General features: G+C 40.0%; 1 protein-coding gene across 1 annotated transcript; it reads left to right on the top strand.

Moving 5' to 3' along the window:
* Positions 1–14,226: 14,226 nt before the first annotated feature.
* Positions 14,227–14,622, top strand: LOC145051025 (uncharacterized). Its single transcript, XM_078999178.1, has one exon. It carries the CDS (start codon positions 14,227–14,229, stop codon positions 14,620–14,622), a length of 396 nt encoding a protein of 131 aa, XP_078855304.1.
* The last annotated feature ends 977 nt before the right edge of the window (positions 14,623–15,599 follow it).

The raw sequence follows: 15,599 nt of genomic DNA, 5'->3' as shown, positions 1-15,599 counted from the left end.
GGGCATATCCCTTTAACCCTAGCTTTGGCACAAAGTTTCCTTAACTATATAAGGAGTCCCTAGCCCCTTAATTTCGTCCATGCCTTTCTTCTAAGAGCCTTGGATGAAATCTTGGCTCTCTTCTCTTCTCTCTATAGTTTTCATCTTGCTAGTTTGGGTGTGATTCCATTAGAGGCACGACACTTGTGGTGCTTGCTTCCAAGAGATCAACAAAGGAGAATTCTAGTTGTTTGCTATAACAACTAAAAGATATATAACCCTAAACTTTTTTCTTTAGTAATTTCGAAAATTACCTAGGGTTCTTAGGGTTTCTTTTTGATGTTATTAGTTATAGGCTCAATAGAGAAAACATGGATCCTTATTAGGGTTGCATGCACACTCAAGAGTTTAAGTTTAGTTGTTTTACATAAAACCCATCAATGGTATTAGAGCTTGGCTTGTTTTCTATTGAATTTGCTATAATTGTTGAATTGATTAAATTAGGGTTTATGGAAAATAAAACCTAAAACACCTAGATTTCGATTTTAGGGTTAGGGTTTTGAAACCAAAATCTTGCCCCTAAGTTTCGAAATTAGGGTTAGGGTTTGGAAACCCTAACCCTCCTCCCCAATGATTTCGATTTTTACGTAAGTGGTTGAAACCCTTACCTTCCTCCCCAAGCAAGCTATTTTCGAAAAAGGTAGATGTGGTTAAGGTTTCCTAATTTTGGTAATTATTTTAATTAATATAGATCCTACACCCATTTTTTCAAAATTTTGGGGAGAGGATTAAATTAAATTATTTGATTAATTTAACTAGATAATCCTTGCATGAATTAATAGATAATTATTTGGTTTGTTTTTTTAATATTTAAATTAATTGTTTAATTTTGAAATTTAAATATAAACTAGTATTTTGAAAACGTTTTAATTTACACCTTATACTATATGTAGAATTAAATGTTAAATTTTTACTATATGTATAAGACTAAGTCAGTCGAACCACTAGTACGCCTCATTCACGAAGCTAGTCTATAAGGGGGTATAAGGAAATTGCCTATAAAATGGTAGTTGAATGTCTACTTTCACCCGCCGCTTCCTTGATTAGTGGATGGTCGTTTGCCAAACGGGTTTGATAGGACATAATCTCATTAATAAGTATAATGACATAAAGTAACTAAACTATTAAATCCCACTCTTAGTTACTTTAGGAAAAATGTGAAATGTATGCTAATCCATGAAAACACACATCAAGCTTTATATGTCCTTAGTGGAGCATGTGTGGTTAACTGACACACTAATGCGAGACTATAAAAGGATATGATGGACATCTTGAAAATTATTGATGTTGATGGAGTGTGTGTGGTTAACCGGCACATCAATATAAGATGATAAATGACATCGAGGTTGTCAAGCGGGTTTGCATGGTTATTCACATCTCGTTTGTGATCCTTGGCGTCCCAGTCACAAAACGAGAGGATAATACGATATTAAACATGCCATTGATTAGATTCAATGAATCTCAAAAGATCTAAGAGTTTCATAAGATTGAAATTGGTAAGAGTTTTACCTACCTAAAATAGATTCGAATTTGATTATGACATCCCTCTTCTAAGTTCGAATCGAAAATATGGATCCTAGCCTTGATTTAAATTTATGGGTTAATAATTAAGGATAAAAATCAACTAAATTGAATTCTTTTTTCTCCCATTATAGATGTCGAGTCAAGACAACAATGGTCTTCTTTATTCTTTTGGAAATGGTTTTCCTCTTTCTTCTGAGGATGCCGAGTCAAGACAACAATCTTGTTGGGTTTTCTACGCATCAAATACACTCTAAAACTAGGCAGCGGAAAAATCAAAACAACAATATACCTAAGTGTACATGCATCCTATGGATCTATGGCTTCATGCTAATTGCATCAACCCTAGAAAACTAAAACATAAGTAAGAAAACATACATCTTATGTGGCCCTTGATCTCCATGCTTGAGATCTTCAACCTCCATGAAGTTGCTTGGATGAAAGGACCCAAACCAAAATCCCTCTAATGGTATCACACCCAATGAAACCAAAGAGTGGAATAAAAATAACTAGGAGAATGGTCAATTTCACAAACCCAAAGGGGTTAGAAATTGTCCCTAAGAGGGGGAGGAACAAGGGTTGGCGAATACTTCTAGCCAAGGTGCAAGGAGGAATGAAATCCCTAAGGCCCTATTTATAGCCTTGGATGCCTCCAAGGGTTTAGTACTCCTTCCCATGTGGGATGGAGGCCTAACCAGGAAATTTCACTCCTTTCCCATGTGGGATGGAGTGATTTTCATCCAACCCTAATCCCATAAGGTTGTGGAACATTCCTGATTAACCAACTATCGATTAATGAACATTCAACTCTTTAATTAATTAAACTGTTAATTAATTCCCAAAATATATTTCCAAAATATATTTCCAATTAGTTTCTAATTAATTATTAACCATAATAATTAATAAACCAATTTCTTCAAGACCTTCGCCAGACGACGGAGACTGTGGAGAAGATCGCCACCAAGTTTAAGGAGAGAGCTCTACTTGTACCATAGTATGATGTTGATGAGGAGATGAGGAAGATGAGGTATCATGACTTGCTTAGGGATGAAATACGAGATTTTGTGAGGATGTCGAGCTGAAAGACCTTGGAGGAATGAAATGCGTTCCCGAACGCAACACGTTCATACAAATGCAGTGCGTTCCAGTGGGTGTGTGGCTTCGAACATGTCAAGATGCGAGATACGTGTCACTGCATGCGAACGTGGGGCATTCCCTCGAACGCAGCGCATTCCCTTTAGATAAGCTTCGAAGTTTGTGCCCAGGACTTCAAAAATTCATATATTTTGCATACGAACTCCGTTGTTGATGTTCTTTATATCCACACGTAGGTGAAATTATGCTCTACAACTTTCCCTTAAACTCCGTCGGCTAATTTTGAATTTATTTTTAAAGTTGTATTTTTAACAGGCCGGGACAGGAAAAGTCCGTTAAAAATTCATAACTTCTTCATCCGACGTCTGTTTTTGCCTGTATTTTTACCGTTGTACTACTATTGATGAGATTCAATTCTCGTTTAGGTTGTGTCGGCTAAAAATCACTCGATTTCATATTCGAACGCCAGGCTGCATATTACTAACTTGAAACTTAGAAAATCATAACTTCCTCATATGAAGTCAGATTTGAGCGTTCTTTCTATGCACGCTCTCGGTTTAACGAACACTACGACTTTTGTTTAGATCGCTAAGGCTAAAATCCATTTTTATCAGAAATTCACTTTTTACTTCGCATAGCGTCGTGCCGGTTCTGTCGCGAAACTTCGACAGGTCATAACTTCTTCGTTATAACTCAGATTCTGGTATTTTTATATCTCCGGAATCCTTGTTTCAACCAGTACAACTTTCTTCATAGATATGGACTCCTTTATCCCCTTATAGTCATAAAGTTCTGGTCTATAGCAAGTTACGGTCTTCTCCTTACCTAAAAATCCTTGCAGAGTTCAGTGGGAGCTGGAAATCCTACCTATCCCTTGTAGAGTTCTCCTACAACAACAACTTTCATTCCAGTATTGGTTCTGGGGCTCCTACCTACCCCTTGACTTCGGTAGGAGCTGGGACTCCTACCTACCCCTTTCTCCTACAAAAACAACTTTCATTCCAGTATTGGTGCTCCACCATATGAGCTGTTGTATGGACGGAGATGTCACAACCTAGTCTGTTGGGGTGAGATTAGTCATAGGGTGATGGGACGGATAGAGGTAGTTCTGTAGACTACCGAGAGGATTCAGCAGATTAGACATCGGTTGCAGACCACTCAAAGTCAGCAGAAGAGTTGCGCCGACAGACGCCGATCTGAGCTGGAGTTCTAGGTGGTAGACATGGTATTACTGAAGGTCTCACCCTGGAAGGGTGTGATTCGCTTCAGGAAGTGGGGGAAATTGGGTCCCTATTACATTGGGTCATTCAGGATCATTGCCAAGGTTGGCAATGTGACATATAGATTGGATGTCCTGGAGGAGCTTAGTCAGATCCACAACACTTTCCATGTGTCACAGTTACGAAAGTGCATATTAGATGAGGAGGCAGTGGTATCATTGGATGATATACACGTCGACGAGCGCCTGAGTTATGTGGAGAGGCCAGTGGCCGTTCTTGAGAGGAAAGTGAAGGTTCTACAGAACAAGGAAGTACCTTTGGTAAAGGTACAACGGCAACACCAAAGGGGATCCGAGTAGACTTGGGAGCCAGAGGCAGAGATGCGGGAGCATTATCCCAAGTTATTTACCTCAGCAGACTTCGAGGATGAAGTCTAGTTCAATTGGTGTAGAATTGTAACACCCCGACTCCCAGGTATAAAAATTAAAGCTTATATTCATATTCTTAGACCTACTCGACGAGTTGGATGCTCCAACTTGTCGTGTAGAAGAGGATCAAGCCGCATGATTTAGGAGGTCTACTCGACGAGTTAGAGAATCTCAACTTGACGAGTAGGAGCTAGAAAATGAAACCCTAATTTCTAGGGTATTACACCCTATTTAAAGGGTCGTTAGCCTCCCTCTGCTTCCCTTACCGTCCCCCTTGAGCTCAGAAAACCCTAATCGCGTCTACTCTCCATTTTTGTGTGTTGAAAAGCTAGGAAAGTGGATTTTGTAAAGAGACCTTGAAGTCTAAGGAGCTTAGAGCAAGGAGAAGCTTACGAATTTGATTTCTACTTCATCTTAGCATCATCTTGAAGGTAACAAGTTGTTACCTTGGCTTCTCTCTAGTTAGATCTCTTCATGCAAAGTTTTAGGGATATTTCTAGTTTGCTGTGGAGTTATTTCTGGTTTTAGGCACGATCTGAAGTTGTAACTTCAGATCTGGACTCCTCTAGCCCGTTATAGCCATAAAGTTCTAGTCTTTGGCAAGTTACAACCTTCTCCTTACCTAAAACTCCTTCTTTAGCTTGGTTCTGGCCTTTAAGACCTTGCATGCACGTAGAGTTTGCAACTTTATGTGGTAATTATGCCTTAGGAAGCTAGATCCACAATTTGGAGCTTTTGGGATAGCTTAAAAATGTCTGAATGAGAAATAGACTGAAAGGACTCGATAAGTTGCATGGTCAACTCGACGAGTCGGATGATGATTGCATGTATTGGTTCTTCATGGACTCGGTGAGTCAGTGAGATGACTCGACGAGTTAGTTAGGGTTTTTCCCGACATTTGGACACTGCATGGAGTCAACGAGTTGTCTGGAAACTCGACGAGTCAACTAGGGTTTTCACGATTTCTTGAGTTCTAGAAGAACTCGACGAGTACGTGGGATACACTCGACGAGTTGGGTCAACATGGACCGTTGACCTTGACTGTTGACTATGATTTTGACCAAGGGTTGACCAGTTTGACTTCTGGGGGTATTTTAGTAATTTGGGAATTTATGAAAATGGATCATTGGTGGATGTAAGTTGTCACACCCCGAAACCAAAGGCGGAAACGTTCCGGGGCGGAGGACGTCATGAATATCGCAACCAATGTACATAGTAAGCGTAGTAAACACAAAACATTACATTACATAGAATTATTACATTTGTTTGAAATCAAAGTGTTACAAGTATTATACATATACATATCATATGAACAAAAGTTAAGACGAGTCTGATAAGCGCTCTATCTTCTCCAAAAGATCGCGGGTACCTGTCTAATATGGACCTGAGAATACAAGTAGTTTGAAAATCAGCATAAAGCTGGTGAGTTCATAAGCGGTTTGTTTTCTAAAAATGAACAAGTTTCCTTCCGGTTTTCTGAAAAAGTTACGAACCCAAGAAAATCCCATATTTTCTTAAAAGTAAAGTTAAGTTACCTGTTTTTTACCCAGTTTGATTAAGAATAGTTTGCTATCTGATTTTTACACACTCTGATTAAGAACAAGTTCAGTTATCCCAGGAAAAACCCTTATTTTCCTAAAATGTTTGTGAAGTGTTATTGAATCTGAAAGTAACATACAAGTATCTACCATATTTAAAGTGTGTGTGAGAAGTTTCCTGAAAGTTTGGTTACCTTTAAATGTACATTAGTTTTAACACATATATAAAACTAATAAATAAGTATAAAGCTTTCATAATCTTGATTGCGAGTTCCTTAACCATACTTCAGACTAGATATGACTCGGATCGGGGCCAATATATTTTATGACTTTTGTCACCCTTGAACCTTTCGGTTCGACTGTAGCTAGCAGCCAGGTGCGGGATAGTCAATCCCGTATAGATCTACACACTCAAGTCACGCTCTCCCTTCCGGAGATTCTGGTTATAGGGATAGTCCTCCACTCTCGTATCTAGGGGAAGTGTTACAAAGGACGTATCTCCAATCTTAAGATTTTTGAGTTTAAAACTGAAATTATTAATACGGAAATCCTGTTTTATTGGTCCTTTACTCTCGTATCTAGGGGGTACAATCTAGAACCTGACTAAGTTCTAATGATACCTATCCTTCACACTCGTATCTAGGGAATGTTTTATTAAGGACAACACAAAAGTTCTATAATTTCTAACAGTATATGTGTGAACAATCAATTGTGAAGTATAAAGTATAATACTATATAATAAGAATTGAAATCGGTTTGCAAAATAACTCTGCAAGTCAAATAGTTTGTTAATATGTTTTCAATTCTTAAAAGTATACAGATTATGAAACCATTCAAATGAAATAATGAAATTAAGTACAAGGTATTCTTGTACTTTTGCTTGTATTCCCCCCCTGAAAAACATTGAAAAACATTGAAAATGGGTAGGGGTATGAACTCACCAGGCGAGAAAACGTGATGGATTGGATGCTAAGTCTCGGTTCGGGGCTTGATAACGCGTGAGGTTCCTATGTAATATGAAATGATATACAAATGTATCTAATTAGACTTTGAATCACTAATTAGATATGATCATACACTCCAAGACGCGAAAACACTTCAAAATAAGTGTTTAGAGTGACCCAGTTGACATCTAAGGACGTATAAGGCTTGAATATGGAGTTTACTCCTCAAGAGTAAACTCATAAGAGGTTTTACGGTCCTAATGACCCTCTCCCCATGAGTTTATGACCGTAAACTCATGGTGGGGTGTTCTATGGTGTTAAATGGCCTTATATCACTTGGGAAACTTAGCTAGGATCAAATCTAGGGCATAGGAACGGATTTAACTCACATATGGTGTTAAATGGCCTTATATCATTTGATGATTTGGAGCTTGATTTGGATGATTTTGGCTTGATTTCGAGTTTTAGAGAGAGAATGTGGAGAGAGAATAGAGGGAGAGTGGAAAAGGCTTCAAATGAGGCTCTCTCAACTTTATATATGCTCAAAGTTTGGGACACGGTGGAATTCTACCCGATACTGACGTTAGACGAGGCTTTTGGTCGCATCCGATTAATTTACCGTATTTATGACTTAGATGAAACTAAATATTTTCTAAATGAAGATAGAAAATATTTTAATGAATTAAAATGTATCCCGACACTTATGAAATTTAAATATAAGTTGCAAATAAATTAAATTAAAACAAAGTTAACGGAAAATTTTGGAACGTAACGGCTTTATAAACGGAACCAGGTTACGATGATGGAACGAACTTCGGGTTGTCACATTATCCCCCCGTTAGATGGAATTTCATCCCGAAATTCAAACTTTAGATGTGACTCGCAAATTAGGAAAGAGAATATGGATACTTCTATTCTATTGGATCATCATGCTTCCAAGTGAATTCGGATTCTCGCATGGCATTTCGGGGAACCTTTCACTTATCGGGATACGACTTGTTTCATACGTTTAACCTCTTGATCTATGTTTTCGATTGGATCTGCTATGAAGTTCAGTCTTTCGTTGATTTCGGTCTCATCAAAGGGATTACTATGGTTTCATCGGGTAGGCACTTTCTCATGAATAAAGACGTGGAATACCGGATGGATGCTGCTAAGTTCTGAAGGTAGTCGGAGTTTGAAGGTTACAGAATCGATCCTATTGAGGATTTCAAATGGTCTAATGTACCATGAGTTAAGTTTTCCGCGTTTTCCAAGGTGTACCATGTCTTTCCAGAGTAAGACCTCCAACAAGAGGGTACATCTTTCTGAGTCAGAATGGTTAGGGTTTTGGCGATTCAGGAAAAATTATGGATGAACCTGCAATAGTAGCCAACGAGACCCAAGAATTGACGGGTTTCTGTGGGTACCTTCGGCGCTGACTAATTCTCTATTGCTTTGATCTTAGGAGGATCCCACATGTATGTCTTCATCGTCTACTACATGACCAAGGAAAATGGTTCGACCGATGGGCATCACTACGAACTTAGAGTGATCATATCGAGTCCGACATACTATCTACGGAACATCACTCTCATGGATTTGTATCTGATGGTACGTTGACCTAAAGTTTATCTTTGAGAAGTGGCTGGTTCTCTGAAGTGGATCGAAAAAGGTCATCTATTCAAGGAAAGAGGAAATCGGTTTTGATGGTCAACTCATCAAGCTGACTGGATAACTCCTGCATTTCTGCTGGAGCTAAGCGATACGGAGATTTGGCTACTGAGATAGTTCCAGGAATTAGGTCCATGCGAAATTCAACCTGATGTTCGGAAAGAATTCTCGAAAACTGTATAGGAAATACATCAGGAAAGTCACAGACTTCGGGGACGTTCTCGAGGTCTCTAACTTCCTTTTTCTCGTGGATCCCATGGGCTAGGAATGCATGGCACTCCTTTCGGGGAAAACTCCTAAGTTTTGATGCACGAAATGATACGAAGGTTGGAACCAAATTTATCGTCGTAGATCATGAGGTTCTAATCAGAGAGGAGATTGGGACGGATGGATTTTTCAATGCAAGGGTATCAGCACGATTGGGACTCAACCAGTCCATGCCACAGATAGCATCAGAACTATTTATGGAAACTGGCATAAGATCAATGGATGAAGGATGGTCATTCAGAGTAAAGGTACAACCTACGGATGTATTGATAAAGTTTTCTTTCCCACTGTTAGTCGTCTCGATGGTGAATGTTTCATTTACTAGTGGAGGGCTAAGATTAAGAAGACGATTGAATGAATAGTTAACAGATTTTTCTTTTAGCACTAGAATCGAAAAGGATTGCAGGCGTAAGAGTTGTTGAGGAGGAATATACCTGAGGCGACGGTGGGATCAGCGGCTGTCTCCTCTCGTCCTATTGCTAGAGCTCTTCCGGTGTTGCTAGTCGTTGTTGCCTTGGGCCAATTTCGCTTAAAATGCCCGACTTCTCCACAACCATAGCAGGCCTGACCAATGCCTGCTCTGGAAGCTTGATTGATTGATTGAGTTGGTGTCTTGCAGTTTTTCGCAGTGTGACCCTTTTTGCCACAACTGTTGCAAAACACCTCTAGACATGGGCTGGAAGTGAGGTGATGATAGTCGCACTTGTCACAACTAGGGAGGGTTCCAGCATACCTACTGGTAGGTGTTCGAGCTGAGGATCCAACAACAGAAACAACCGCAGGGGTAGTAGCAGCGTGAACTGCCACAGTTTGCTGCCTCTTCGAAGAGTCCTGCGATGTCTGACTTTTCTTCTTCTTCCCAATTTTTCTTTTCTCGCCACTCCTCTCTGTCGGCTCAGGAGTGGTAGCCGTTTCCCCAAGGTCATCACTATGGTCGATTAAGGTTTGTGCTAAGCATTTGGCGCTGTCGTATGTATCTGGCCTCGCAGCTAAGATGTTTCCTTTTGTTAGATGGGTCAACCGCCAGATGAATCTCTCTATCTTCTTACTCTTCGGGGTAACCATTCCCGGGCAGAGTAGCGCCAAGTCATCGAACCTGGAAGTGTAAGTGGCAATATCGGAACCCTTCATCTTCAGGTTCCAGAGTTCGTGCTCTAATTTCTGCATTTCGCCCCGAGGGCAGTACTCAGCCAACAGAAGTTCCTTCATGGCTTCCCAACCCATGGCGTTGGCTACAGGTAAAGTTAGGGATTTGACTCGGCCGTTCCACCAAGTCAATGCTTTGTCGATGAAGGTGCAGGCGGCAAACTTTACTTTGTCAGATTCCGAACAAGCACATATTTCAAAGATAGATTCGATTTTCTCGAACCATCGGGTGAGGGAAATGACACCTCCAGTGCCATGAAAGGACGTGGGTTTTGCGTTCATGAAATCTTTATAGGAACCCTCTTTTCAGTGTCCCTGGCTACCTTCCTGGTTTTTAGGCTGGGGACCACCTCCTGAACCACCGGGGTTCCTTTGAGACATGGCAGCTGCCACTACGGCAGTAACAACTGCCTGGAACATTATAGGATCAAATTGGGGAGGAGGTGGTGGCGGAGGAGGATTGTTGTCTGATTTTTACACACTCTGAAAAAGTTACGAACCCAAGAAAATCCCTTGTTTTCTTAAATGTAAAGTTTAGTTACCTGTTTGTTACCCAGTTTGATTAAGAATAGTTTGTTATCTGATTTTTACACACTCTGATTAAGAACAAGTTCAGTTATCCCAGGAAAAACCCTTATTTTCCTAAAATGTTTGTGAAGTGTTATTGAATCTGAAAGTAACGTACAAGTATCTACCATACTTAAAGTGTGTGTGAGAAGTTTCCTGAAAGTTTGGTTACCTTTAAATGTACATTAGTTTTAACACGTATATAAAACTAATAAATAAGTATAAAGCTTTCATAATCTTGATTGCGAGTTCCTTAACCATACTTCAGACTAGATATGACTCGGATCGGGGCCAATATCTTTTATGACATTTGTCACCCTTGAACCTTTCGGTTCGGCTGTAGCTAGCAGCCAGGTGCGAGATAGTTAATCCCGTATAGATCTATACACTCAAGTCACGCTCTCCCTTCCGGAGATTCTGGTTACAGGGATAGTCCTCCACTCTCGTATCTAGGGGAAGTGTTACAAAGGACGTATCTCCAATCTTAAGATTTCTGAGTTTAAAACTAAAATTATTAATACGGAAATCCTGTTTTATTGGTCCTTTACTCTCGTATCTAGGGGGAGTACAATCTAGAACCTGACTAAGTTGTAATGATACCTGTACTTCACACTCGTATCTAGGGAATGTTTTATTAAGGACAACACAAAAGTTCTATAATTTCTAACAGTATATGTGTGAACGATCAATTGTGAAGTATAAAGTATAATACTATATAATAAGAATTGAAATCGGTTTGCAAAATAACTCTGCAAGTCAAACAGTTTGTTAATATGTTTTCAATTCTTAAAAGTATACAGATTATGAAACCATTCAAACGAAATAATGAAATTAAGTACAAGGTATTCTTGTACTTTTGCTTGTATTCCCCTCCTAAAAACATTGAAAAACATTGAAAATGGGTAGGGGTATGAATAGATCACCAGACGAGAAAACGTGACCGATTGGATGCTAAGTGTTGGTTCGGGGCTTGATAACGCGTGAGGTTCCTATGTAATATGAAATGATATACAAATGTATCTAATTAGACTTTGAATCACTAATTAGATATGATCATACACTCCAAGACGCGAAAACACTTCAAAATAAGTGTTTGGAGTGACCCGGGTGACATCTAAGGACGTATAAGGCTTGAATATGGAGTTTAATCCTCAAGAGTAAACTCATAAGAGGGTTTACGATCCTAATGACACTCTCCCCATGAGTTTACGGCCGTAAACTCTTGGTGGGGTGTTCTATGGTGTTAAATGGCCTTATATCACTTGGGAAACTTAGCTAAGATCAAATCAAGGGCATAGGAAGGGATTTAACTCACATATGGACCATTTAATGGAGTTTACGGAAATAAACTAGGATTTTACAGCCGTAAACTCCCCCACACTCAATCCCTTGATGTTTTGGTGATCCTAGGTCGTTACAATGCACATAGGAAGGTTCTAGGGTGGATTCCATGGCTTAGGAAGTGATTGAGACTAGAATTGACCTTGGAAAAGTAGTTTACGGTCTATGAAGATGTTCTTGGGAGTTTACTACCTTAAACACATGAGTTTACAACCGTAAAATCATGTTTGTCCAAGATTCATGGGTTTTGGTGGTTGAAAGCTAAGCATACTAAGTTCTAGACCCATTTCTAAGCCATACAAGGTGTTAAGGGCACTTTAACACCCACATAATGAGTTTAAGGTCTAAGGAGATGAGTTTACGGTCCAAGAATGTTCTTGGGCCGTAAACTCAAGCTTGTCCCATTTGTGTATGATTTGGTGCATTTCTTGAAGGATTATAAGGTTCTATACTCTCATGGAAGCTTGTTGGAGGTGTTTAGGGGCAAACTAACACCTTAAAATGAGTTTACTCCCCATGAATAGGTGTTTACGGTCCAAGCATGTGCTTGGGCTGTAAACTCAAGCTTATGCCCCAAATGATGAGTTCAATGTGTTCTAAGTCCAATTTGGTAAGCCCTTAAGTCATATCTAAGCTCCAAATGAGGTTTGGAAGGGTTTTAAGGCTCAAAACCCCTTATTACATGTGTTCACAGCCTAAGGAGGTTCTAGGACCTTAAACACATGTTTATGGTCCTATTCCTCATATTTTTCATGAATTTGAAGGCCAAAGGTGTTATACTAGGAGCTAGGATAGTTACCTTGATGATTTTGAGCTTGATTTGGATGATTTTGGCTTGATTTCGAGTTTTAGAGAGAGAAAGTGGAGAGAGAGTGGAGGGAGAGTGGAAAAGGCTTCAAATGAGGCTCTCTTAACTTTATATATGCTCAAAGTTTGGGACACGGTGGAATTCTACCCGATACCGACGTTAGACGAGGCTTTTGGTCGCACCCGATTAATTTACCGTATTTATGACTTAGATGAAACTAAATATTTTTTAAATGAAGATAGAAAATATTTTAATGAATTAAAATGTATCCCGACACTTATGAAATTTAAATATAAGTTGCAAATAAATTAAATTAAAACAAAGTTAACGGAAAATTTTGGAACGTAACGGCTTTATAAACGGAACCGGGTTACTATGACGGAACGAACTTCGGGTTGTCACATAAGTGATTGGGTTTGGATTTGTATTTGGGGAGTTTGACATTTATCATCTCGAGCTACTTGTGAGGTGAGTTGTCCTCACTATACTAACAGGGGTCGGCAATGCCGACCCTTTTTGGATTTGTATCTGGGTTTATTGCATGATGATATGTTTAGTGACCTGGTAGGTCGGTATCCTGGTATATAGGATAATGCTATGTTAGTGACTGGTTAGGTCGATATCCTGGTTATAGGATGACTATGTTAGTGATATGTTAGATATGTATGACTACTTGTACATGCTATCTAGCATATGATTATTTATGTGCACATGATTGTTTGATTTGGGGGTTGGGTTGAGGTGGACCTGATTTGTGCTGAAGGCCAACACACCTAGGGAAAACCGGATAGACTGCAGGCCCGATAGGGCATACTAGCCAGGCTGAAGGCCCGACGATCGGTCCGGATAGGCTGAAGGCCCTGAGAAGCGGTCCAGACGTGTCGATGGCTCGTTGAGCGGTCCAAATAGACTGATGGGCCATCGAGGTAATCCAGTCAGGCTGATGGATCATTATGCATGCGATTTGTTCATATGATATGATTATGATTGTATGACGTTGGTATTTTAGGGGAACTCACTAAGCTTCGAGCTTACAGTTGTTGATTTTGTTTCAGGTACTTCTGATTATCGCGGGAAGGCGAAGGTGTGGTCGTGCACCTCCTTATATTTTTTATGATTTGATTCTGGGATACTCTGACATGAAACCATTTTGAAAACAAATTTGTAATAAGTATTGGTTTTTGAATGATTCAAAAAGTTTTAAGTTGGCATGATTTTTATGGGTGTTATAGGTTACTAGGTTATTATAGGATATTCATTTAGGATTTCTCCAAGATTATTGTTCCTTTGAAACGATTGACAAAGAAGAACGTTACTTTGTGATGGGGGCCTGAGCATCAAGTAACATTCAAGACCTTAAGGAAGAGATTGTGTGAGGCTCTGATTCTAACCATTTCAGAGGGTTTCGACGAATTTTTGGTTTATTCTGATGCATCAATTTTAGGATTAGGAATAATGCTTACATTGAGGGGTCATGTGATTGCTTACGCTTTGAGGCGGTTGAAGCCTTGCGAGGAAAATTACCTTACTCATGATCTGGAGTTGGGGGATGTGGTAATTTCCCTCAAGGTTTGGAGTCATTATTTGCACGAGGTGAGGTGCACTATTTATACTGATCACAAGATTCTGAAGTATCCGATGGATTAGTCGAACTTGAAAATGAGGCAGTGTAGATGGTTGGATGTGGTGAAAGATTATGACTTCAAGATTCTATACCATCCTGGGATGGCCAATGTTGTGGTTGATGCCTTGAGTCATAAGGCAGCGGGTACACCCATTAAAGATTTATGTTTGAGGATGGTTATTGTTTCAAAACTATTGGATTTGATTAAGAAAGCACAAGTAGAGGGGTTAAAGAAGGAGAATTGGAAGGAAGAAAGAATCAGGGGCCAAATTCTATTATTTTTCAAGGATAATCATGGGTTAAAGACCCAGTGTTGTAGGGTGTGTGTTTCGGTTGCTGGCGGGGTTAGACAAACATTGTTGGAGGAAGCACACAAGTCTAAGTTTTCGATTCATCCGGGGCCACAAAGATGTACAGGGATTTGGGACTGAGCTATTGGTGGCCCTACTTGAAGAAGGAATAACATGGTACATTGAGAGGTGCCTCACTTGCTAGAAAGTCAAGACTGAACATCAGAGACCACATAACAAGATGCGGCCGTTACCCATTCCCATGTGGAAGTGGGAGGAAAACACTATGGACATTATTACGAAGTTACCGAGGACAACGCGTGCGGTGGAGTTTATCTTGGTAATTATTGATAGGTTGACCAAGATTTCTCATTTCATCCCCATTTTAGAGAGCATTTCAACCGAGAAGTTGGTCGACATCTACATCAGGGAAGTAGTCACTTATTACGGGGTTCCAGTTTCAGTGGTTTATGACTGTGATGTCCGTTTCGCCTCCAGGTTTTGGAGGAAGTTTCGTGAGGAGTTAGGTACTTAGCTACCTTTCAGCACAACATATCACCCCAGACTGATGGACAAAGTGAGCGAACTATTCAGACGCTCGAGGATTTGCTCGAGGTATATGTGATAGATTTTGGCGGGAGTTGGGACACTTATATTCCATTGGCCGAGTTCTCATACAAAAACAATTATCATGCCAGTATTGATCGACCACCATTTGATATTCTTGATGGGAGGAAATGTCGGACCTCAGATTGTTGGGATGAGGTCGGGCATTAAGTTATGAGGAGTAATGAAGTAGTGCTCAAGACTACTAAGTTGATACAATAGGTGCATGATCGGTGGAAGACCATGCAAAGTCGCCATAAGAGTTATGATGATTGGCGACGTTCGGATCTCGAGTTCCAGGTTGGAGACCTTGTACTTATGAAGGTGTCACCTTTGAAGGGTGTCATCCAGTTCAGGAAGCGTAGCAAGTTGGGCCCCAAATTCATTGGTCCTTTCAGGGTTATCGCCTGGGTGGGAAAAGCTGCATATCGAATGGATTTACCTGCTGAGCTTAACCAGATCCACATCACTTTCAATGTTTCTCAGCTGCGAAAGTGTGTAGATGATGAGTC

This window comes from Lactuca serriola, chromosome 5 (genome assembly GCF_051521515.1).
Source record: "Lactuca serriola cultivar US96UC23 chromosome 5, Lser_US96UC23_V15, whole genome shotgun sequence".
NCBI lineage: Eukaryota > Viridiplantae > Streptophyta > Magnoliopsida > Asterales > Asteraceae > Lactuca > Lactuca serriola.
The sequence above is the reverse complement of the archived record's forward strand: the minus strand, read 5'-3'. Positions and strand labels throughout refer to the sequence as shown.

Coding starts and splice junctions, on each gene's coding strand:
- LOC145051025 (XM_078999178.1), top strand. CDS start 14,227: ATGAGGCAGTGTAGATGGTTGGATGTGGTGAAAGATTATGACTTCAAG.